The sequence below is a fragment of the Myodes glareolus genome, chromosome 5 (assembly GCF_982192425.1).
Source record: "Myodes glareolus chromosome 5, mMyoGla1.1, whole genome shotgun sequence".
Classification (NCBI taxonomy): Eukaryota; Metazoa; Chordata; class Mammalia; order Rodentia; family Cricetidae; genus Myodes; species Myodes glareolus.
Genome location: NC_142030.1, coordinates 13,539,533 through 13,562,676, shown reverse-complemented (window position 1 = coordinate 13,562,676; position 23,144 = coordinate 13,539,533). Strand labels below are relative to the sequence as shown.

Genomic DNA, 23,144 nt, shown 5'->3' with positions numbered 1-23,144 from the left:
AAAAACGTAAGATTTAGAAAATATAAATAAGGCATAAGCCTCAATCAAAGTTCAGCTTTCAAACCTATGTTTGCTTTCCTTTACAACAAATCACCTCTGTAGATCTGTAACATTCAACTCATAAAAACATTTTAATTAAAAACAAGATTGTGTGCTTCTATTAACATGTGTTCCCTCCCTTTATTTTTCAGAGCCAGATCATGTTTTATAGTTATTGTATGAAAGGTTTTATGAGCTCTAATCCAAGAGAAAAGCTAGCAGTAGCCCATGCCCGTGTGCTGAGTCAAATGGAAGACTTGGGCGCCCTGGTCACATTGAATACTAGCAACTTGCGCACCAAAGCCATGCTAGCAGCAATGCTGACCATATCTGTCTACTGCCGAGACATCGTGACGGACCTGCTAGATAAAAACATCTCTAGTGCAGAGGACTTTGACTGGACGATGTAAGTAGCTAAAAACTATAACCACATACTACAACTTCTCCCATATAGGACCGCTAGGTTCTCTGCTTCACACATCTCTGTCTCAGTTTGCACTTGAAGGATGAGTCACTCCCTAAGCATTGTGGTCCTTCCCCAGCTTCCTTGGTCCTCTCTCCTCGCCTCACTGATCTCTGTGCCTCATCTTCCCAAGCTGATGTCGTTCTTCCGTATGGTATGTCAGTTGTCACTAAGCCTAGGGACAGGCTTCAACAGTAGTGATGAGAGGTGTCCCTGGTCCCTCTTTCCTCCTGTGCTACCAGTATGGGACAAACGAGGTAAAGGAAACAGAAGGCCGTTTCTAGACAACTTGCCATGAGCCACTTTTCCTGCTGCTTGGAATCAGTTAGTGAAGGCCTAGACAGAGAGCTGCTACTTCTGCTGAGGTGAGGCTAAGCACAGGTCTCATACATTAAGTGAGAAAGTCTTCTGGCTTTACCTACAGCTATGTGTTCTCTCATCTAAAAATGTACAAGGTGTTAGCATACAACTAGTTTTAAATGGCTTTTATCTTAAATTTTATTTTGAAAATTGACTTGGTTAATTTCTTCACAATCTGTTCTGCTGTTCCAGAGGGATTTATAGGTGAATGTTGATATACAGACCACTTCATCTTAGTATGACTTACACATGTAATAGGAGAAGGGCCCTAAAAGGGAGCTGAGTGATTCTGGATTTCATCAGCTTCCACTTGTGTTCAAAGCAAAACAGTTCTAAATTATTAAAAATGTGTAAAGATTATTATTATAAATTTGTACCTCGTGGTTTCTAAAATCTAATACAGTCATGAGTAAATTTTATTTTTCCACTTATTTTAATACTTTGATTTGTTTGCTTGCTTTATTATTTTTATACAATATATTTTCATCACATTATTTGCCTTCCCCTAGACCCTCCCCATGTCCCTGCCCACCTAACTTACGTTCTCTGTGTGTGTCTGTCTCAAAAGAGCAAAAATAAAAACAGAGAAACAAACAAAAAACAATAATGCAAAAAATTAATGAAACAAAAAGCTCACAATTATGGTTTTTGTTTTGTGTTAGTCAGTAATTCTTGTGCCCTGGAATGTGGCTGATATACCCAGTATCATTCCATTGGAGAAAACTGATTTTCCCTTTCTTAGAGGCGCCACTCACAAAAAGGTTCTTGATTAGGGGTGGAACTTTGTGTCCACTTCCCCTTCTCAGTGCTGGGATTTTGTCTGGATTTTGACCTGTGCAGGTCTGTGCATGCTGTCTCAGTCTCTGTGTTTATCTGTGCATAAACCATGTTGTATCTGGAGCCACCCACCACCGCTGGTTCCTGCAATCTGTTCACTTCTTCTTCTACCTACATTCCAAGCATTGGAGTGAGAGGTTTGAGAAAGACATTGAATGTAGGACAGAGCGCTCCAAAGTCACTTACTCTCTATATATACATTGTGTAGTTGTGAGTCTCTGTGTTAATTACCATCTACCCAAATAAGAAACCTTTCTGCTGGGAGGTGGTGGCGCACGCCTTTAATCCCAGCACTCGGGATGCAGAGGCAGGTGAATCTCTATGAGTTCTTGTAGACAACCTGGTCTGCAAGAGCTAGTTCCAGGACAGGCTCCAAAGCTGCAGAGAAACCTTGTCTCAAAAAAAAAAAAAAAGAAAGAAAGAAAGGAAAAAGAAAAAGAAAAAAAGAAAAGAAACTTCTCTGATCAGGAGGACATGGATGAGCAAATATCTCCATAGTAAGATGTAGAGTCCTTTGGGAAAATGCCAAGTGTGGTGCAGCTGGATCTTGTAGTAAATGAAATTCAGCTTTTGAGGAAAATCCACGCTGACTTCTATTTTGGTCAAACCAGTTTGCACTCCCACCAGCAGTAAATAAGTTTTCCCGTTTCCCACGGCCTCCCCAGCATATACTGTCATTTGTTTTATTAATCTCGTCCATTCTGACATGGGTAAGATGAAATCTCAAAGTAGTTTTTGTTTGTATTTCCTTGATGACTAAGGATTTTGAACATTTTAAAAAGCATTTCTCAGTCATTAGTGTATCATCTTTTGAGAAGTTGCTGTTTAGTTCTATATCCCATTTTTAAATTCTTTTTCACGTTCAGTCTTGTTTTAGTTCTTTGCCTATTCTAGATATTAACTCTCTGTCAGATATATAATTGATAAAGAATTTTCCCCATTCTGTAGACTGCCACTTTGCTCAAATACTGGTGTCCTTCACTATATAGAAGAATCCTTTTAGCTTCGTGAGGCCTTAGTTAGTATTGGCTTTAGTGGCTGTGCTTTCAGTGTCCTGTTCAGAAAGTCCCTTCCTATGCTGATGAGCTCAAGGGAATGCCTTCCTGTTGATTCTTCAGACTGAGGGTAATGGTCTTGATCCATTGGAATTGAGTTTTGTGCAGAGGAACAGATATGGATCTATTTTAGTTCTATATGTAGCCATTCAGTCTGACCAGCACCATTTGTTGAAAATGCTATCTTTTCTCTAGTGTGTAATGTTGGCTTCTTCGTCAAAAATCAAATATGTGTAGGTATTTAGACTCACTCTGTGTCTTCGACTCTATCCCATTGGTCAATGTGTCTGTTTTGATGCCAATATCACCCTGTCTGTATTACTATAGCTCTAAAATACAACTTGAAATCACAGATGATGATAGAAGTTCTTTCAGTTTGCAGGATTGCTTTAGCTGTCCTAAATTCATTTTGGATTTCCAAATGAAATTGAAGTTTGTTTTGTTTGTTTGTTTGTTCATTTGTTTTCTATTCCTGTGAAGGATTATGTTGGAATTTTTATAATGATTGCAGTGAATATATTTCTTTTATGATTTTATGCATAAAAGGCCCTAAGTTAAAGATGCCACCAGGAAACCTCTACAGCTGATCAAACACTTTTAGCAAAGTAGCAGTATGTGACATGAACACACAGAATTGGGGTAATAATAGCTTCAAAAAAAAACATTTGGAAATGGTTCTTCTGTTTCTGTTTTGAAGAATAATTTGAAGAGTATTTAAAAATTGCTTTTGGTTTTTACAATATTAATCCTGCTGTTCCATGATCATGGGAGATCTTTCCAACTTCTGATATATTCTTCATTTTCTTTTTTCAATGTCTTAAGGTTTTTCTTATACAAATCTTTCGCACTTGGTTAGAGCTATTCCAAGATATTTTTGAGGCTATTGTAAAAGGTGTTGTTTCCCTGATTTCTTTCTCAGACTATTTATATATAGGAAGACTACTGGGGTTTGTGTGTTATTATTGTACCTGCTACTTAGCTGAAAGTATTTATCAGCTGTAGACATTTCCTGGTGGAGTCTTTACGGTCTTTTATGTATACAATCATATCATCTACAAATAATTTTTTTACTTCTTCCTATTCCATTCACATCCCCTTTGATCTTCTTCAGTTGTCTTATTGCTCTAGCTAAGACTTCAGGTGTATGAAAAGAGTGAACAACCTTGTCTTGTTCCTGATTCTAGTGGAAGTCCTTTGAGTTTTCTCCCTGTAGGAAGATGGTGGCGGTGGGCTTGATATAAACTGACCTTATTATATTTAAGTATTTTCTTTGTATTCCTAGTCTTTTATCATGAAGGAGTGTTGGATCCCGACAAAGAATCTTTGCATCTAATGAGAGGACTGTGTGGTTTTTGCCTTTTTATCTGCGTGTTTGCTTTTGTTTTGTTCTGTTTTGTTTTGTTGGTTTCTCTGTGTAGCCCTGAATGTCCTTGAGCTCAGATACCCTCCTGCCTATGCCTTTCAAGTGCTAGTATTAAGGCATTCTCCACCACCCCAACCCCTGTGCTTCTTTTTATCTATTATTTGGTGGGTTCTGTTTATTGATTTGGGCATGTGGCACTGCCCTATGTCTCTAGAATGAAGCTAAGTTGATCACAGCGGAAAAAATTTTTGATGTGTTCAATTTAGTTTGTACATATTTTATTGAGAATTCTTGCATCTGTGTTGATAAGGGGGATTGGCCTATAATTTTCTTTATTATTTAATCTATGTATGGTTTTGATATCAAGGAAATAGTGGCTTCATAAAAAGAATTTGGAAATGTTCCTTCAGTTTCTATTTTATGGAGTAGCTTGAATATTGGCATTAGTTCTTCTTTGAAAGTCTGGTAGAATCCTGCTCAATTGTTCTGGTCCTGGGCTCGCTTTTGGGGAGATTTTTAATTATTGCATCTTAATAGGAGGGGCTGTGGGTCCATTTGAATTGTTTTAAAATGATTATGTTTCTATATGCAAAAAAAATATTTTTTGCTCAAATAATTTGAGTATTGCTTTCAGGCATTTGCGATATAAATGGGATGAAAAGCAAAAGTTGTGTTACATATCTCAAGGAAACACCAATTTTGTTTATGGCTATGAGTATTTGGGCTGTGCACCAAGGCTGGTCATCACGCCCCTCACAGAGCGATGCTGGCTGACTCTCACGACAGCGCTGTACTTCAACCTCGGCGGCTGCAATGCTGGGCCGTCAGGTGTAGGAAAAACCGAGACTATTAAAGACCTGGCGAGAGTAAGTAGCTACTGTATCTAGAATGTTTGTCATACAGACTTCAATCGTATCTTAAGTTTACACTATTCCCACTGTCAAAATGTTCGTTGTATTTACCAACACATTCATGGCATGATAAACTCCATCAACTGAATTGTGAATGTCTAGCACACGAAAGGTCTGGCTAAGCCATTCGTCTGTGTATTATCTGGAACACTGCTGTATGAGCTGACCAGTTAGCAGCACGGGAGGTGGAGGGAAGCGGTCATTTCTACTCTACTCTGTTGTCCTAATGGTTTTGTTGTTGTGTAAATCATGACTGAAGCTTGAAATAGCCAACTCTCCCGCAGCAACCAATCGCATGCTTCCTGTATCAGTGCTGAGGATCTCTAAACTTGATGTCTAATGCATTTTTTAAAACTAAGGTTTTTTTCTCAAAAAGCTTAATAGAAATATTTTCTTACTCTGGCAGTTTAAACATCTTATTTTATGGCATAACTCAAGAACTATATTAAAAGAGTATTTTGTTTTCCAGAGCTATGGTAAACATTGTGTGGTGTTCAACTGCTTTGAAGATCTGGATTATAAGGTAAAGCCTAAGCATCTATCCTTAAATAAAATGTGCATGAAAAGTGATTCACTGAGGGATTAAAAAACTAAGAAAAATACCAGAAAGATGTATCGGATGTATCGGTAGGAGTACACATACTATTAGTCTTTTAATGAATAGAGAATAGACGCCTAGGAGCTAATTGAAAGTTAAAACATTATGTAAACATTACCATTTTTTTAAGTGGTTCAACTTAATTCCTTAAAGCAATAATTCTCAGTGTTTATGACAGCGGGATTCTTTTTAAACAAAACCTCACTTGCACAGAGCGCGTGATTGTGCCTCTTTGTAAATACAAATACAAATGTTCATGCTGGGCATGGTGGCGGGAGCCTTTAATCCCAGCTCTCGGGAGGCAGAGGCAGGCGGATCTCTGTGAGTTCGAGGCCAGCCTGGTCTACAAGAACTAGTTCCAGGACAGGCTCCAAAACTACAGAGAAACCCCGTCTCGAAAAACCAAAAACTAGAATAAAAAACAATACAAATGTTCCTTACCTTGAACGTTTAGTTCCTGAAAAGATAATTGAAAAACTCAAAGAAGTTACAGTGATTAACATCAAAAACAATTGTAAGCATAATAATGATAATTGTCTAAGACATGCCTAATAAAATCTTGAAATACTTTTATTAAAATTTTATGCTCCCCTTGTGTCACGTACAAATTGAACTCCAAGTGTCACAGCACCATGGTTTGGGGGCGCTGGATCCTACTGCTGGGACTGAACCCAGGTCTCTTGTGGTGCCAAGTGCCTTATAACTGAGCCACATTCCCAACTCTGTAACTTGTTTTACATGTTGATTCGAGCCCAAAATACTCCACGGTGAACAAATATTGACACTTAATACAAAGGTATCTGATTTTTTGCTTTTTCCAGAAGCTTCTGTACTCTCCCAGACCCATGGGCTTTATTCTCTCTCCGCTCTCTTTACCTGAGAACCCAGGCATCCCTCTCTTCTGCCCATGAAGGTTTTTTGTTTTGTTTGGCATTGGCTCTGTTTGACTGTTTCCTTTAAGCTGGTAGTGTTTACAAATCAACAGACTTCAGTGCGGCCTTTTAGTGTTCACAGAAGGCTGTTGGCCTGGTTAACACAGACCTGTGGGGCTGGCAAAAGGAGGAAAGGCCATCGGCTGCGTGCCTCCGCTGGGCGGACTGTCACTGTGTGCCTCCGCTGGGCGGACTGTCACTGTGTGCCTCCGCTGGGCGGACTGTCAGAGTCTGGGTGGGATCTACCTGGCGCTCAGGGCTTGGTTCACTCGTCTGTGGTGCCAATCAGCTTGGTGTGTGTCCTCTTGCTCCACCTGGTTAGAAAATTGTGGCTAGGCAAGAAGTCTTTCAAGAGCTGGGGCTTTTGGCAGCTTTCGTTACCCTCTGTGTTTGGTGGCAGTGCGCAGGTGGGAGCAGCAGCCAGTGGCACCTTCTGATGTCACTGTCCTCCCACAGGCCTCTGGTATCTAGGTGCTTTATCCTGTTGGTGTTAAAGCTCCTGTGTAGGCCCCGGAGTTGAGATTCCTCTGTCTGTGAATGCAGCTTACATTATAATTTCCAAACAGCCCTATTAGGATTCTCCAACCTTAGCCAATGTTATGGTTCGAATGGTGGCCTCCAATGTCAGGATTCCTTGACACGAGCCAGTGTTACAGTCAGGGCCGAAGCCTTGTTCCTAAAGTCTTCCTAGTTTTGTGAATTCTTCCAGTGCCTGCTTCCTGGATCTTTGGAGTTTTTCAGCCTGAAGTGTCTAGACGCTCTCCACCCTGTCCCTGCTCCCCTGCCGTGTGCCCTTCCCTGGCTGCTCTTGAGTTGTTTGCTGCTGCTTGTCGGTTGCTAACCAGCAAGCTAACCTGCCCCGTGCACAGCTAAGCCTGTCAACTCTGCCACTACCGCTGTTGCTGCCTATTTTCGCCACCACTTTTCAGTCTCCGTAAGTACTTTCAGGTCATCAGCCCAGCCCACAGTGCTAAAACCAGGCAAGAAAGGGCCATTTGCGAGAAACCCTTACTGGTTAGTTTTTTGTCAACCTGGCACAGCCAGGGTCAATAAAGAAGGAATTCCAACTGAGAAAATGCCTCCATGAGATTATTAGCCTGTAGGCAAGTCTGTGGAACTTTTACTTGATTAAGGACTGATGTGGGCAGGCCCAACTCACTTTGGTGGCGCCTCTCTGGTGATTGGCTGGTCCTGGGTTGAATTAAAAGGGTAGCGGAGCAAGGCGTGAGGAGCAAGCCAGTAAACAGCTTCCTCTGCGGCTTCTGCTCAGTTCCTGCCAATAGTTCCTGCCCTGACCTCCCTGCATGGTGGACTACAACTGTAAGCCTTAAAAAAAATCCCATTCTTCCCCAAGTTGCTTTTGGCCATGTCTTTATCACACCAGTAGAAAGCAAATGAAGACACCTATTATTGGACCTGAAGGTGCAGTCTAGCGGCAGGAGCACTGAGGTCCCATCTTCCATCAGACTCACCCGGGGAACACAAGAGGGTGCTTAGGCCTTGACTTTGGCATCAGTCACAGCCATAGAGGTCTGTGCTTGAAACGATCCCAGGCTCCCTTTTCAGTGTCTGTCAGAGCAGTTCCCTGGCTAGGCTGTCAGGGGAAACACTCCCTCTGGCCCCAGTGGATGTGGTTACAGTTAGCATTCACAAAGGCTGGTGATGGTTCAAAATAAACAAAAACAAAAAACCTGGCCCAAATTTCTGAACTTCTCCTGAGTCTGTGCCACCAGGAATGAGACAATCAGCTACAGTTGTGTGATGTGGGAGTTCCCTCTGTGTGCTGTGATTACCATTAATGAATAAAGAAACTGCTTTGAGCCCATAGCAGGGAAGAACAGAACTTGGTGGGGAAAGCTAGGCTGTATGCTGGGAGAAAGAAGGGCGGAGTCAGGGAGACGCTTTGCTGGTAGGCCACAACCTCATGCTGATATACAGATTGATAGAAATGGGTTAAATTAATATGTAAGAGTTAGCCAATAAGAAGTTAGAGCTAATGGGCCAAGCAATGATTTAATTAATACAGTTTCTGTGTGATTATTTGGGGGCCAAACAAGCAGCCCCTCCCTCCTTGCAACAGTTGTGTTGTGGTTTTCTCAAAGCACCCATGCAGTCCTCTAGACATTTGGTGTTGGGGTCAACTGTGAGTCCTTTTACTCAAGGCACAGCTGGGGCAGCAAGGAGGAATCCAACAGAGTCAAATTGTTCCATCCGCCATCACCTTATCTACGGGAAAATGAGCATCAGAAGAGTACTGCGGATAAGATCTTAAGAGTTCTATCATTGACAGTAATAGGGCTTTTAACAGTTTGCAACAGTGTTTCAACAACACCTGCTTACAAGATCCCCGACCCCTACCTACCCCATCCCCTCCCCTTCACCCTCACCTCTGGCACCAGTTGCCTCATCTATAGACCACACTAAACTACAAGGAGTCTGCCTGCTCCAGAGAAGGACATGTGCCTTCTGACACTCGACTCCCGTCTGCTGCAACAGAGTTATAAAAACGCCTCTAGGACGCAGCTCTGAGACCTAAATGGCTTTGCGCAGCTGGCCATCAGCTGCACCTGCCAGTGGTCCTGGAACGCAGGAGTTTGCTGTGTGTGTTCCAGCTTTCAAAAGAAACACGGTGAGCTCATCAAGAGTCTAAGCAACTGCTAAACTCTCTATGGAGAGAAAAATGCAAAAGATACTTAACTTGGCTTGGGGAAAATGAGAAGAATACATACAATTTAGTATCCAGGTGGAAGTGTTCACCTTTATAGTTTCTGTAATCAATCCTCTTTTTTTCTTTTTTTAAGATAATGGGGAAATTTTTCTTTGGGCTGGTGCAGTCAGGAGCTTGGTGCTGTTTCGACGAGTTCAACCGGATAGATATAGAAGTTCTCTCCGTCATTGCTTCACAAATGCTAACCATCAAGGTTGCAAAAGACAGCTATGCTGTGAGGTATTTATGCATGGGTTACACCTTTGGGGTGGAATCTGATACACATTTACTGTTTAATTAGTGCTGAGTCCTTTTCTTAAGTGTTGGAGTCTTTGAGTTTTTATTTGGTCTAGTTTGTTTAGCATGCAGCTGAGTTGAGTCCCATACCTTCTTGAGAATTGTTCTGGGATTTGAGTATATATTTCTAACCCGAAATGGTTTGGTCAGTGAACCACATTTTCTCCAGAGTCTTCCTTTCCTCTTATTATTCTCCCGTGCCCCTTCCTAGTTCTCAGACCGTGTAACTGGGACGCCATAACTATTAACACTTACCACCCTTTGTTTTAAGAAAGAGGCTCTCCAGAATTCAGTAGTACATGCCTTTGATCCTCAGTACTGGAGAGGCATACTGTGTATGTCTGTATATGTGTGTGTGTGTGTATTTATATATGTATATATGAATGTTTGTATATATGTGTGTATACGTTTTGTGTGTGTATATATATATATATATATATACACACACACACTCAACTTTAATGTCAATTTAAAGGTATCCACCCTCCTTTCACACTTTGGAGCAGCCTGAAGCCTCCAGCCCTTAAGCAGGTATACTCTAGTTAATATTTTTTTTCTGTCTTAGAATCTCTTTTATTTTAGGATATTACACTTAAAGAAATCAAACAAGAGTTATGAATATTTTTCCTTAATTATACATGAAATTTTTTTCTTTAATTCTGTACCCATTTAAAAACAGAAATCCTGGCTGCACCCTTGAAGTCCCAACTCACCATTCAAAACCGAGGTGCTCTTTTTTAAAAAAAAAAAAAACAAGAAAATGTATATATGTTAGGGTTACTGCTGTTTATGAATAATAAACAAGTTTTCCCTTCCAACCCATGCTGATGGTGCTAACCTTGCTCTGATTGGTTTCATGCTGTTAGTGTTACCAGGGCTTACAGGTGGACACAGATGGGGGTATAGTAACCCCCATTTTACCACTCTCCTCTCTGCTTTGACCTCTACAAAATGTTGTACCCGAGAACTGGCCAGCCGTGTCTGGTCATTCTGCCTCTCATGTTTGCGCTATCCTCCTCGGTAAGAAACCACCCAGAAATCCTTGCCGTTGTCTCTGCCTGTGTTGTAGCTGGCAGGACATGGTGTTTAGGGCAGAGCATCTGCCTCACAGCTGTCTACATATACTTTTTTATTTTTGAGATTTTATTTATTTTTTTATGCGTGTTTTGCCTACATGTGTTGTCTGTGCATCACAGGCACCAGAAACCCTCAGCCTAGAGTTACAGATGACTGGGAGCCACCAAGCCGGTGTGACAACCGAACTGGGTCTGCAGGAAGGGCATTCCGCGCTGAGCTCCCACGTTGTAACTGGATGTGGGCTGTGTTCCAGGCAGGAGCTCTGTGCTCTGCTGCTGTGCTCTAGTGAGTTTGCAGGCCCAACACACTGAGGGCTTCACAGGGCCACTTCCCTGTGTGGATCACTTCGTCTACTGGTACCTTCCAACACCCAGGCCCAACGCTTCTCAGACATCTTTAGATATGGTCAGATATGCCTGAATCACAGCAGAACTCAGCATTGTCTCAGAATAGGCCACCACCTCCCTCTTTGTGTTGTTGCTAAGTAAGTTTTATTTGGATTTAAGTGTGATAAAGCATTAAGAAAATTCCCTGGTTCGTTAAAGTTTTAATACCCTTTGGCCTGGAGGGTGATTTTTTTTTTCTATACAGGGTTTCTTTGCATTGCTCTGACTGTCCTGGAACTCACTCTGTAGTCCAGGCTAGCCTCAAATTCACAGTGATCCAGCTGCGTCCCTGCCTCTTCCTTCCGAGTGCCTGGCTTATAGGAGTGATTTTAATGAATGCTTTACTGTCTTTTAGATTTCTACTGGATGGTAAAGAACTACGTATCAATATGTCATGTGCAGTGTTTATCACCATAAATCCTGGGTAAATATTAATGAGTCTAATGACAGTATACATAGATGAAATTCCTTTAACCTTCTCTGTGGGTGGGGTTGTCCGGTACCATGTAGCTATCATTCACCCTCCAGAATCTTTTTTTGAACTAATTCTTTGAGAATTTCTTCCATTGTATTTAGATGTCATTCACCCCTCTCCCTAACTCCTCCCAGATCCATCCCTCATTCTACACACAAACAACTTTGTGTCCTCATTCTAAAAAAGAAATCAAATCCAGTTAGTGCTACCCATATACCCTTGGGTGTGGGCTGTCCCCTGGAGCATGGCCAGCCTCAGGGGCCACACTGTCCAAGCTCTCCCTCCCCCGGCAGCCATAATTCCCAATACCTCCTCTAGTAGGGATGGTACTCAGTGTCCTCCTCCCCGTTCACAGTGGGATTTCGTTTGATGCGATCTTAGCCAGGTTTTAGACATTCATGCTGCCTCAACCATTGGGAGGTCATGTGTCCATTCGCCCTCTTGTGTAGACTTTTTCAAACTTGAAACCATATACTTTCCTCAAAAAAGAATTCTATTGGCTTTTTATGTGACAGTTACCTGAAAATTGGCTGAAAAAGGTGGCTTTTACCTTTTATGTCCTGAGCACCCTGTAAAGCACTGCTCCTGTGTAGTCACCTCTAGAAATCCAGACCCACTCTCCCACAGGAACCCTCGCGTCTTGGAAGGGGGTGGTGGGATCCTTTTGTCGCTCAGGGCCGAGGATTCGGCCGTCTCCTGTTGGCTCCAACTTGAGCAGTTGTGAGTCTGCGCTCATCACCACCGAGCTTCTCTGCTGAGAGTCAAAATGGACTTCTCTATAGGCGTAAGGATGAGTCCTTAGGAGTCGGTTTAGCGGTGTGCAGAGTGACTGTGACCGGCTCATGGTACCAAGCATGAGTTCCATCTTGTAGAGCTGACACAGCCCCACAACCGCCTCTCTATGAATGTAACATCTCCACCCTGTCCATGCAGGTGATTACGCTAAGTCTCTGACTCTGGGCTAGGTTCATCAAACATCTGAGCAGTGCAGCCTTAGCCCCAGGAAGCAAAAAGGGCTGAGACGAGGTGAACCGCGCAATGAAACACAAGGCGTATGATAGGCTAGCATAGCATGTGGATGGGAGGAAAGGTGAAAGGCGCCATGTAAACTAATTTCCACATATGGGTCACACAGAAAGCCAATAGAATTATGTGGGGGCAAAGTAATAGCACTTCACATTTGGAAAAAATGCAAGGCATGGTTGGATTTTTATTATTGTTGCTGTTTATCTTCTCTTTAGATATAGAGGTCGAGTTGGGCTCCCAGGGAACTTAAAATCTCTGTTCCGCCCGGTGGCAATGATGGTGCCCCACCACAAAATGATCACTGAAGTAATTCTCTTCTCATTTGGCTTCAAATCTGCAAGATCACTATCAGGAAAGCTCGTTAACCTTTACAATTTAGCCGACAAGCAGCTGTCAAAGCAGGTGAGGAACTGCCTCTCTCCAAATATGTAATATAAAGTATAAAGCTGGCTATGTAAAGGTGATGCAAAGACATTTCTGCTATTGGCCAGGAATTGGCAGGACCAGCCGGGCCCACCATAAGACAGGTGGCTTCAAAGTGGCCGTGCATCCGTGGTCCTCGGCCTTTACTCAAAGGCCTGGAGAAAGTGGTGGCATATATGCTACTTCAGATCACATCTTCTCTCTCTGCTCACGAACGTCAGCCTCTAGATCCGTGGTCTGCAGCTCTGTGTACATCTCAGTAATTTGAAGGACTTGCAAAAACACAAGCACTCAGCCTGATTCTGTTTGTCAGCGCACAACTGAGGAGATTGTACTCATAAGCTTGGATACTAGTGCAGCTGAGTCGAGTCCCACACCTTCCTGAGAATTGTTCTGGGATTTGAGTATTTGTTTCTAACCCGAAATGGTTTGGTCAGCGAACCACCTTTTCTCCAGATTCTTCCTTTCCTCTTATTATTCTCCTGTGCCCCTTCCTAGTTCTCAGACCGTGTAACTGGGACGCCATAACTATTAACACTTACCATCCTTTGTTTTAAGAAAGAGGCTCTCCAGAATTCAGTAGTACATGCCTTTGATCCTCAGTACTGGAGAGGCTGAGACAATGGGAATATTTGAGTCTAAGAATTCAAGGCCAGGCTGGATAAATAGTAAACCTCTAAAGGGAGGGAGGGATGGAGGCAGGGAAGAAGAGAAGACAAGGACATAGGGCAAGCACAAACTTAGAAGAGAAATAAAAGCATTGGAGGCAGAATTGGGGTTTTTAGATTCATACAGATATCTCCTTTTACAGAATAGATACTTATTAATTTACATATGTGTGTGACTGTCTTAAATGGTTCTGCTTTCCCTTAAGAACTATAGTAACTCAGACACTGAATACTCTATTTTAGGAGCATTATGATTTCGGCATGAAGACCTTAAAGACAGTTTTAATAATGGCAGAAAAGAAGAAACAGGAGCGTAAATGGTCAGTGGACATTTGAATTTAGTTCAGAGAGTTACATACCACTGCATAAATAATATGTAGAATTTTAATTAAGGCAAGCAAAAACAGAAGCTACCAGACTACCACACTAAGATGGACTGGCAGGTACTTAGTGGTATCAAAAGAACAAAAATGAACCAGATCATGGGTTCCAGATTTCTAGTGGGGCGTGTTATTTAGAAGGTCTGCATTATTCATGTGTAATAAAGCATGCAGAGAAATGCAGGGCCCATCTAGAATAGAAATAACGAGAACAAGAAAATGGCGCCTGCATGAAACTGGCACACGCCCTCTCCTGTCCACAATCAATGGAGCGTGGCTAGTAACGCAGTGCCAGTACTGTGTTAGGCATTGCCACTGTTCTAAAGATTCAAAGCGCACGGGAGGATTGTGTAGATTGTGTAGGTAAGCAAATACAACATTTTATGTAAGGGACTTGAACATCCACAGACTTCGGTACCTGTGGACGACCCTGGCGCTAACAAGATTGCAAGGTGAAAATCAGATGTGAATAACTGAAATTAATAGGACTTCTAACATAAAACATCATAAAAATATCATGAAAGCTAAACATATCCAGTGTTGGTTTATGAAAGGTGATATTAAGAATAGGGAGACTGAGGAGGAGGCTCAGTGGGTATGTGGGTGCCTGTTGTACCCACTGATGCGTGTTTGTTTTCTTCAGCGACTGCCCCAGCAGTCTTTCCGAAGCAGACGAGTCTCTGATCATTATCGAGGCAATCCAAGAAGCTAGTTTATCAAAGTTCCTTCCCGAAGACGTCCCACCTTTTGAACAGATCATAGAAGATACTTTCCCTGGAGTAACGGTTTCGAAAGTCCGTCACCTTGCCTTGGAGGTAATACGGCCATGGCAAGCACTGCCAGGTCACTTGCGGGTTGATGTGGCTTTAAATACAGTGTGGCTCCTTCTGAAATACTCTACTCATGTCAAGTACGTCACAGGTTTGGGGACAAAAGCACTTGCCGACATGTTTTTACCAGGAGAGGGGAAGGGACTTTAAGCACATGGTGACTAGTGAATGGAAAGAACGAGTAAGCAGTGGGGGTGCTGTGTGCTGAGTTCGCCTTCCTAAGTGCTGATGTGGGTTTCGGGTTTTGCTTTAATAGCATGGTGCTTACTCCCTATTATGAGGGGCATTTAACTGTTTTGTTAGTAAGTGTCTACGGTATTTGGAGCATATCCACAAGGCTTCTCAAGCTGCTCCCCTAAGAAGAGCAAAACCAGTGTTTAATTGCCATTACCTTACGTACAAAAACAAAATTATTATAGACAGAACCTGGCTTCCTTCATCAGGTGGCTGGGTCGTCCAGCATATTCTGCCTTTCCTGGCTTTACCTGCCCCTGTTCTCCCTGCTTTTTTCTGCCTCCACTGCTTCCTATCTCCCAGCTGTCCAGACTTTCAAAACATATTGATTAGTCTGTCTTAGACCTGACTTGAGGGGTGTTTTTTTCTTCATAGATATTTCAGTAAGAACAATAGAGCTGCTTTTAATGTATCAGTAGTATATGCAATTAACTTGATTGGCAATCACAGGTTACATACTATGTTTTAGCACGTATGAAGTATGTAGCAAACATGATCAAAGATACTGCAGGAAGGCTCACAAGAATTCCTCTTGAGACCCATTCAGAGTAGATGTATGATCATAACTGTTCTGTTATAGTCTGAAAATAAGAGGATTTTAACTCTGTGGTTCTCCCTGGAACAGCCTTATCCAGCTAGACAGACATAGGCATCCCATCGCGTTTCAGGCTGTGTTGGTGCGGAATTGAACAAAGCACTATTTTGATTCTTTTAATTTCTTGTTTTTGAGATTGATTATCCTGTAGCATATTCTCCCGATGTATGCTTTTGTTCCTAGACTACCTAGCAGTCTGCTCTAACATATTACTTTCTTAACTAACCAGCCTCTGCTTCCAAACTCCTCACAATCTCTTCTCATGTTTGAAATATTTTTTCTGTCTTCTTCTGGGACTTACATTTTTTTTTGAGAAAGATTTTTTTTGAAATTCAAAATTAGCTTTCTTTTTACTAATGGAAAGACTAGTTTTACTAATTTGTAAGACTAGACTTTCCTCTTCTTGATTTTTTTTCTTGCCTCCCTGATAGTACCACCATGAGCCACCGTGTGCAGCCTGCTTGCCCCGTGTCTGGAGGGCTGTATTCCTATGGACTCTCAAACTCTGAAGTAGCCATAGTGTGTATAAAGGTGTTCAATAAATATGTCTATACTGGTATAAAACATTTACTTTAAAAAAGAATTGTACTTTATTGTATTTTTCGTCTTCATTTGTGGTCTCTGTGCTGATTTATTTTTTTTAAGTCTCCTTAGGCCTAGACATTAGCTTTCCTATATAGTAAGACATCAATAAAATAATTTATTATTTTATAAAAAGACTAGACTTTCCTCTAAGCAAATGCTCGCCCTGTGTCTGTGGAGGTGCTGGAATGGTTTGGGTTCCTTATTCTGCCAGTGTGACAACATCCACTGCTTTCTGTACTGTAGAGCCCCAGCATCTCTGGAGTGGATCTCCGTGGGTCACAGAGAGACCTCTTCTGAATCCAGTGCTGCTGGATTCCAGTGCTGCTGGATTCCAGTTCTGTTGGATTCCAGTGCTGCTGGATTCCAGTGCTGCTGGATTCCAGTGTTGCTGGATTCCAGTGCTGCTGGATTCCAGTGCTGCTGGATTCCATTTGCTAGGATTTTATTCAGGATTTTGGCAATCATATCCCTCAAGGATACTGATCTTTATTATTCCTTTGTTGTAGTGGTTTGGATAGCAAAATAGTGCCAACTGCAAACAATGAATTTAAAAGATTTCTTTCCCTTCATATTTTTAAAAGAGAGTTCGAAAAGAAATCTTTAAATGTTTGTGAAGCCATTTGGTCCTGGGTTTTTCTTTAATGGGAAATGTTTTATTATTGATCCAATCTCATCCTTTATTTTTATGGGCTTCCTCAGGCATCTAATTTTTCCTTAGTCAGTAAGTTGTATATGTTCAGAAATTTGTTCATTTCTTCTGGGGTTTTTTTGGCAAGCAATTGTTCATAATTTTATCTAATAATGCTTTTTATGGTTGTGGTATCTATCATAATGTCTCCTTTATGGCTCTAATGATGCTTTTTATGGTTGTGGTTTCTGTCATAATGTCTCCTTTACAGCTCTAGTTTTATTTATACGCCTCTTCTCACTTCTTTGTCTAGTTAAAGATTTTTTTAACTTTATATTTTATAAAACTTCAAAGACTCAATTGGTGAAATGCTTGCCTTGTAAGCCTAATGAGCTGGGTCTGAACCTTTGCAAGCCACATAAAAAGCTGGACGTGGCAGCGACGTTTAAACCCCACCGCTGGGGAAGTGGACACAGGCCAGTCAGTAGAACCTACTTGATGAGCTCCAGGGTCTCAAAAGAGGTGGACAACATTTCTGAGAATGAACTCAAAGTTGCTTTCTGCTGGCCACATGAATCTGCATGTATGAGCACATCCATCGCTCCACACACGCCCGTGTGTTAACACTGATTTAAAGCTTCTTTCATTCATCGTTAGTAATTTTAATCTTTATTTTGCTTATATCTGCACTTATTCAGTATTTTTCCTTACTGCTAACTTGGAATTTGGGTTACCCTTGTTTTTGCTTGCTTGCTTGTTTGTTTGCTAATTCCTCAAGGTACAATATTAGGTTATTTATTTGAAACCCTCCCTTGAAGTTATATTTTTATGTGCCTAGGTGTTTTTGCCTACATGCATGTCTGTGCACCATGTCATGCATGGTACTTGCAGAAGCCAGAAGAAGGTGCCAGATCCCCCTGAATCTGGAGTTAATGGACAGCTGTGAGCCACCTTGTAGGTGCTGTGACTCAAACCTAAGTCCTCTGGAAGAGCAGTGAGTGCTCTTAACCACTGAGCCATCTCTTGAGCCCCAAAGTCCTTGTTTCTGGTGGTGGCTGCTGCTTCCTATAAACCTCTCTACGCTCTGCCCTTGCTCTAACTGCGGCATTGGGGTTTACTGTGCTGCCGTTATCATTTGTCTAAATAAAGTTTAGAATTTTGGGGCTGCTGAAATGGTTTTGCAGTGAGGTGTTTGCAGTCAAGCCTGCCAGCTTGAGTTTGGTGCCCAGATCCTACAGTGAAAGGAGGGAGCTGACTCCTCACGGTTGTCTTCACACATGCATGCACGCACCCTTGCGTGCACACCCACACAGTCCCAGGGACATGTGCTTGTGTACAACCCCTAGGTTTTTCTGGACTGTGTTGTTTCATATTTGTTTAGTATTCCAAGTGTCTCTTGTTGCTGCTTCCTAATTTTATGCTGTTGTGGTCAAGATACTTGATATGATTTCAATTTTTATTGATGCTTGTTTTTGTGACCAACTATAAGATGTATATGGAGAGTTTTCCATGTGCCACTAAGGAGACTATGCATCTGCAACTGTTGGATGGAGTGGTCTATGAATGTCTGCTGGGACCTTTGGTCCAGGGTATGGTTTAGCTCTGACATTTCTTTGTTAGCTTCGTCTGGGTTTGCCACTTATGCTGACAGTAGAAGGTTAAGCGCTCTGCTGTGCTGTGTTGGAGTGTGTGTGCCTCTCCCTTGAAATCCATCAGTGCTTACCCTATAGCACTAGGGACAGCAATATTGGGTGCCAAAGTCTTTAGGCCTGTTGTATCACCTTGTCAAATTGACCTTGAAGCACTCAGTGATTGCCTCTCAGGGTCTTGCCTGGGAACTGCCTTTTCTCCTCTGTGCAGCTGTCTAGACTGTCTCCTTTGTCTGCTTTGCTCTGTCTCATTGTAGGGATGCAAGGAATGGGGAGCGGACCGGAGATGACATACCAGTTCTGTCCACCTAGACCCAAACCTTCCTTTGGAAGGAAACCTGGTTCTCCAAGGGTTTTTGTTTTGTTTTGTTTTGGGCTTTTTTGGACTCACAGTCCCTCCAGCTTTATTTATTGCCCCTCCTGTGTCCCACCTCATTCCCTCTTAAATTGATGGCCTCTTTTTCTATTATTATTATTGTTGTTACAAACATGTGTACTGATGTATAAACATAGCATGCAGTATCCATTTTGTTGTTTTGTGCATATAATTTTGTGTATTAATAAATCTGAAAGTGATGATTATTAGTCTGAGGGGAGGGTTTATGAATTTGTTCAAAGGTCTGTGAACACAAAATTTTCTGTGTGTTGCACATTTCTGGTGAGAAAAATAGTGGTTTTCATTATTCTCAAGGACAGAACTTGGTGAGCTAAAAAAGTAAAAAATACTCTTAACAACTGTAGTAATTAATAAATAGCTAAGAGGTTCTGAAGGATTACAATTGAAGGGCTTGGGCTGTGGGTGTGGCGTAGTACATCATTAGGCTACTTTGTACAAGGACCTGGGTTTTGTCCCCAAGACTGCAACAAATAAATAGATGGCTGGATGGATGGATGGCTGAATGTTCAAGTTATAATACACTTTAATATATTTATATTGTTTTAGAAAGCAATATCTATCGCAACAGAACAATTAAGCCTTCAACACTGGCCTCCTCAGAAAGAGAAGATCATACAGTTGTACCATCAGCTTCGGGTGAGTACAGACAGGGACGTCAGCAGGTTTTAGGGGAGTTTCAGTCTGTAAAGTCAAACGTGAACACACAGTAAGAACAATCGGGAGGGTTATGTTACTTTGAGAACCTTGAGTTTAGTGTGCATGCAGCCCTAGTCTTCAAAGAATACAGGCATCAAAAGAACCTAAACTTTGTTTCTGAAGGAGACTTTTTTTTAAATATTTATTTATTATGTATACAATATTCTGTCTGTGTGTGTGCCTGCAGGCCAGAAGAGGGCACCAGACCCCATTACAGATGGTTGTGAGCCACCATGCGGTTGCTGGGAATTGAACTCAGGACCTTTGGAAGAGCAGGCAATGCTCTTAACCTCTGAGCCATTTCTCCAGCCCCTGAAGGAGACTTTTTAAATACACATTTTGGTTACCAAATTTGTGCTTGATGGGGTGTAGTTCAGTGGTAGAGTGCATATTTAGCATGCACGAGACTCTGCAGTCAGTCCCCATCATTCTCACCCCAAAGTCTGCCTTACATCCTTGAAAACATGAGCTGCTGATGCCGCTGCTCCCACAGTATGTAGGAATCTCAGGGACCCACCAAGAATGACCTCCAAGGTCATCCACCTCTCATTTATATACTGTCTTAGCTACTGGTGAATTTCCACAAGAGTGCAATGCATGTTGGTCACTAATTAATCTTGCTTATGGGACCTATAACCGAAATATATTTATTTTACCTCATTGTTTTAGTTAGTTTCTACTGCTGTGATGAGACACTGTGATCATGGCAACTCTTATAAAGTAAAACATTTAATTGGGCGGCCTACAGTTTCAGAGATTTAGTCCATTATCACCATGGGGGACATGGCAGTGTGCGAACAGACATGGTGATGGAAAAGGAGAGGAGAGTAAAGAAGGAGCTATATCTTGACCCTGAAGGCAACTGGAAGTGGTCTGAGTGTCACACTGAGTGAAGCTTGAGCATAGGATACCTCAAAGTCTGCCCTCACAGTGACAATTTCTCCAGAAAATCCATACCTACTCCAAAAAAGTCATACCTCCTAAAAGTTCCACTCCCCATGAGTTTATGGGGGCCAATTACATTCAAACTACTATATTCAACTCCCTGGCCCCCATAAGCTTGTAACAATGTCATAATGCAAAATGCATTTAGTTCAACTTCAGAAGGCCCCATAGTCTTTAACAGTCTCAGTAATATTTTAACACTCAAAGTTTAAAACTTCTTCTGGGATTCATGCACTTTCTTAACTATAATTCCCTATAAAATAAAAATTATAAAATAAAAATTAAAAAAACAGATTACATACTTCTAACATATAATAGCACAGAATATACATTACCATTCCAAAACAAAGTCATACCTCCTAATAGTGCCAGTCCCTATGGGTTTATGGGTACCAATTACATTCAAACTACCATTTAGGACTAAAGGCTTTCGTCATCAGATCACTGAACAGCAGAACAAGACCACCCTAAGCATCAGTCCCAGCTGTGAATGTGCCCACCTAATGGTCTAGGTCCAAACAGCTACACAGACCCCCACAGCCAACCTGGGTCTACCTTAGAGCACCAAGTGGGGTCCCTCTGAGTTTCTGTATTGATGCCCCCACTTGATATTTGAAGTATCAATCCAGGCGTGCACAGACTTTTACATCACCCCATAAGGAGGGGGTAGTGGAAGTCAGTGAGCTGATGTCTGTTTGAATGCCACTCTGAAGGAAAGCTGGATGGTTTTTAGGAGGAGACAAGATCATTCCTGGCCATGGCTTTTACCTAAGAAATAAAGATATAGAGGGGAACAAAGTCTGTTTACTTGGAAAGTGGAGTCTTTTGTTTGTTTTAGGGGACGGGTTTGTTTGCTTGGTTTTCACAGATGTAATCTTTCTTCAGTGTGAACCGTGTCAAGTTCAAGATCAGGACTGATGGAGTTGGCAGTGTCCAGTGCCAGTTCTCATTCAGTTCTAACAAACCGACTGCTTGTGTTTGGAATGACGTCATGGTTTTGCTGTGCGTCAGTAGATGCCGCTCATCTGACCCATGAATGGCTGGGAATGGGGAGTGAGTCCTAGAGCGTGTGCACACATGAGCAATCTGTTTTCTCTTTTCTGTGTTTGTGTAGTGCTGAGGATTGAACTGAGGAGTACAGGCAAGCATCTCATCACAGACTCTACCCCTGCCCTTTTTTTCTGCTTATTATATCATGGGAACCCCTCTCCCAAACACCAGAGCTAGAATCAAGAAAACTGTAAGAGGGGAATGAAAAAGATGAATGTCCTGCTCTGAGAAATTGGTCCATAAAAGAAGCAAATGTTAGGTTATGCTGAGCTGAGAAGCTTGTGACGGGGGATGGAAATGTTCACTGAAGCAGGCACTGAGAAAATATATCCACTGGAGAGCCACGAGAACCTGTGTCTTGCTTAAGGCCAAACTGGTGAGACTCAGTGAAGAAGAGCGAGCAACACAAATGACTGGGGATGTCTAGCATGGAAAGATAAAGAAAAAATGAAGAGAAAAGTCATTGTTACAGAGCCCAGTAGTTCAGAAAGCCTCAAGGAGTGGGGAGGGGGAGAGCAAGAGTAAGTGTTCAGCACCAAGAATAAACAGTATTTTTTGATTAGGACATTTCTTCTCACTTCGGCCTTAAGCAATACAATAAAGCAGAGGGCCAGCAACAGTGGACTGAAGAGTCATATGAAGGAAGAGGGAACAGGCAGAACAGGGAACAGGCAGAGATGTATTTATAGTGACACATTCAATAGCTCCCCAGCACACTAATCTGAATTTCATTTTAGGCTTGTGTCGGTGTGATACTAGTGGGCCCAACAGGGGCGGGAAAGACGAGCGCCAGGAGGATCCTGGAGAAGGCGTTGATAATCCTGCCTGTTGCAGCTAACTTATCCCTTCAAGAAAGGCAGTCTGATTCGAAGGTAAGTCTGCTAGATGAGAGTTTCCAGCTGTGCATAGCTTATACTCCGGTACACACATCTGTTCTTTCTACATTTGAATCTTGACTACTTGTTAGATTTGTTACTAGAAGTTTTGTAGTGAGAAGCCATTGGAGTGAGAAGGTTGAGATTTGGACATCACACTGGTGATGGGGAGTGTAAAGTAGGATGGTTGGTTTGCATATTTTGTATTAGCTACTTAACTGAAGTCTCAATTCATTCCTGAGTATTAAGTCAATCATCTTCAAATAAAATTAATTATACCCCTTTTCTAATATTTAAGTGATTTTTCTTTTGTTATTAAATTGATTACCCACCCAAGAGTATGTCAACTATAGTTTTTATTCTTAATTTAACCTGAAATGCATTTAGTTTTTCAATATAATATTACATTTATCTCTAATAATTTATTTTTTCTAGAAATTTTTTTCTAGAAATTCTTTATCATATTTGTAAGTTTCTGTTTCCCAAAACTTTGGATTTTTGATGACTGGAATGTATATAATGATTGTTAGGGAACTGGAGAGATGATTCAGCAATTTAGGGCCGACTGTTCTTTCAAAGGCCCAGTGCACAATTCTCAGCACCCACATGGCAGATCACGCCTGTCTGTAACTCCTATTCCAGACAATCTGTTACCCTCTTCCA

The 23,144-nt window shown here is 41.8% G+C and overlaps 1 protein-coding gene across 1 annotated transcript in view; it reads left to right on the top strand.

Annotated features, from left to right (window-relative positions):
- The window catches only part of Dnah14 (dynein axonemal heavy chain 14), a 238,716-nt gene that overhangs the window by 94,572 nt on the left and 121,000 nt on the right, over positions 1 to 23,144 (top strand). The window contains exons 28-37 of the mRNA XM_048439562.3: positions 192 to 445; positions 4,752 to 4,983; positions 5,498 to 5,551; positions 9,360 to 9,505; positions 11,381 to 11,449; positions 12,742 to 12,928; positions 13,861 to 13,937; positions 14,641 to 14,812; positions 19,462 to 19,551; positions 22,344 to 22,478. Of these exons, the coding sequence (XP_048295519.3) occupies positions 192 to 445; positions 4,752 to 4,983; positions 5,498 to 5,551; positions 9,360 to 9,505; positions 11,381 to 11,449; positions 12,742 to 12,928; positions 13,861 to 13,937; positions 14,641 to 14,812; positions 19,462 to 19,551; positions 22,344 to 22,478 (1,416 nt within the window). The remainder of the gene's footprint in view (positions 1 to 191; positions 446 to 4,751; positions 4,984 to 5,497; positions 5,552 to 9,359; positions 9,506 to 11,380; positions 11,450 to 12,741; positions 12,929 to 13,860; positions 13,938 to 14,640; positions 14,813 to 19,461; positions 19,552 to 22,343; positions 22,479 to 23,144) is intronic.